The sequence below is a fragment of the Paracoccidioides brasiliensis genome (genome assembly GCF_000150735.1).
Source record: "Paracoccidioides brasiliensis Pb18 unplaced genomic scaffold supercont2.7, whole genome shotgun sequence".
In the NCBI taxonomy this organism is placed as follows: Eukaryota; Fungi; Ascomycota; class Eurotiomycetes; order Onygenales; family Ajellomycetaceae; genus Paracoccidioides; species Paracoccidioides brasiliensis.
This window is the reverse complement of record NW_011371364.1, coordinates 968,720-970,594: the sequence shown is the minus strand read 5'-3', so window position 1 is coordinate 970,594 and position 1,875 is coordinate 968,720. Positions and strand designations below refer to the sequence as shown.

Here is a 1,875-nt window from a genome sequence, read left to right as displayed (position 1 = left end):
ATGCAGGGGGGAAGGGACTAGGGAGGAGAGGGAGCAAAAAAAAAAAAAAAAAAAAAAAAAAAAGCATACCGTTCAACAGAAATCTTCTCCCCCTCCGGAATCAGTGGACCGCTGTAGACGAAAAACCCATCCTTGCTAGCAGCCGCCTGTTCCTGCCATGCAAGCTCGCTATCATCAACGAAGGGGTCGTCACGGTCATATTCTTCGATTTTTCGCCGGCGTTTCTTCTTCGTTCCTCCAAGGGTTGCTGTAGCCGTGGATGCAGCTGTGCTGGCACCCACACCAACATTAACGTTACTCCCCGCATGTCCATTCGCGCCCGCACCCCTCATACCAGACATGATCACATCGCCATCGCCATCGCCATCGCCATCGCCATCGCCATCGCCATCACCATCACTATCCCTCTCGACATCTATGAGACTCAAGTCCTCCTCCGCGGCACTGTCAGTCCCGCCACTGCCCCCTTTCGCACCCCTTTTCATTCCTCTCCAACGCCGCACTAGCCGCATTTACCCTGGCCATCCGCTCGCGCTGTGCCGCCAGACGCGGATGCAGTGCGTCAAAGCCGTACTGCTCCTCTGCCAGGCGGGTGAAGTTAATTACCTGGTTCGTTTTGCCTTTGAGGGGGATGTGGAGGATGATGTTTGGGGCGAACTTGGCGGAGGAGGGTGAGTTGGAGGGGTTGGTGGGGTCGATGGCGCCGAAGAGGGTGCCGGATAGGAGGCCGGAGCCGGAGCCGGAGGGGAGCGGGGCACGCGGGGTCTCTTTGACGTTGGAGCGGGGGGGTTTGGGGGGGGAGGCTGTGGGGGCTGTGGAGGGGGGCCCCGAGGAGGGCACGGGGGGTTTTTTGGTTGTCGTTGCTGTTAACGTTGGTTTCGAGGAAGCGGGGGGTGGTTGGATAGGGGTTGGGGTTGGGGTTGGGGTTGGGGTTGGTGCGGTGTTGTTCAGGCAGTCGATGTCCATGGCGATGGGCTCTTGTAAGAGGGATGGGAATGGTTCTGGTTCATGCATGGCTTTTGGTTGCTGGATGGGTATTGCCGTGTTGGGAGGAGGGGTGGTGGTGGTGGTGGTGGTCATCATCATCGTGGCTGGGGGGGGGGAATGAACAATGGGATGGTTGTTCTCCGGAGAAGGCTTCGTCTGTGGGTTGTTGGGAACGACTGGCTGGGACGGAGGTGGCGCTGAGCTCGACGGCTGGACGGGAGGGTCGATGATGCTGGAGATGGCGGGAGATGCACTGGCACGGTACACCGGACGGGGAGGGGGCGTCCTCGCGTTGGGGGGGGGTCCGAGCTGGCTGTGGGTGGGGGGGAGAGAGATCTTGGACGAGGCGGATGCATGGGGAGCTGCGACGGAGGAAGTCTCGAAGGCGGAGCGGATGGGGTCGTAGTTCTGGCCGCTGGAGCGCTGGGCAGGAGGGTGTTGCTGCTGCTGCTGCTGCTGCTGCTGCGGCGGCGGCGGAGCAGTGCCCGAGGCGGAGGGCGGAGCGGAGGGCGGAGCGGAAGCCAGGGCGGGCGCTAGCACGGAGGTGGAGGGCGGAGCGGGTTGCAGGTGGAAGGAGTGGAACGGAGGGCGGGAGCTGCCATTTGCGGGGAAGGCGTCATAGGTGCCGTTTTGGGAAAGGGCATGGGGGTGGTGTGGCTGGAGGTGTGGCTGGAGCGGGGACGAGACGGAAGGTGCAGATGAGGCTGGAGCACCCAGGTGGAAGGCGGCTGACGAGGCCGGGAGAGTGGGCGAAAGCGTCGAAGGAACTGGAGTCGAGGGAGCAGAAGCAGAAGAAGCAGCAGCAGCAGCAGCAGCAGCAGCAGCAGCAGCAGCAGCAGAAGAAGAAGAAGAAGAAGAAGAAGAATCGGCATTGGGCGTGACGAGGTC

The 1,875-nt window shown here is 61.7% G+C and overlaps 1 protein-coding gene across 1 annotated transcript in view; it reads right to left on the bottom strand.

The window, feature by feature from the left end:
* PADG_12018 (uncharacterized protein) overlaps positions 1–512 on the bottom strand; it is a gene marked incomplete at both ends in the record, with an annotated part of 1,082 nt that extends 570 nt beyond the window's left edge. Inside the window, one exon of the mRNA XM_010763305.1 lies at positions 70–512. Within this exon, the coding sequence (XP_010761607.1) occupies positions 70–512 (443 nt within the window). The remainder of the gene's footprint in view (positions 1–69) is intronic.
* Between the last annotated feature and the right edge of the window lie 1,363 nt (positions 513–1,875).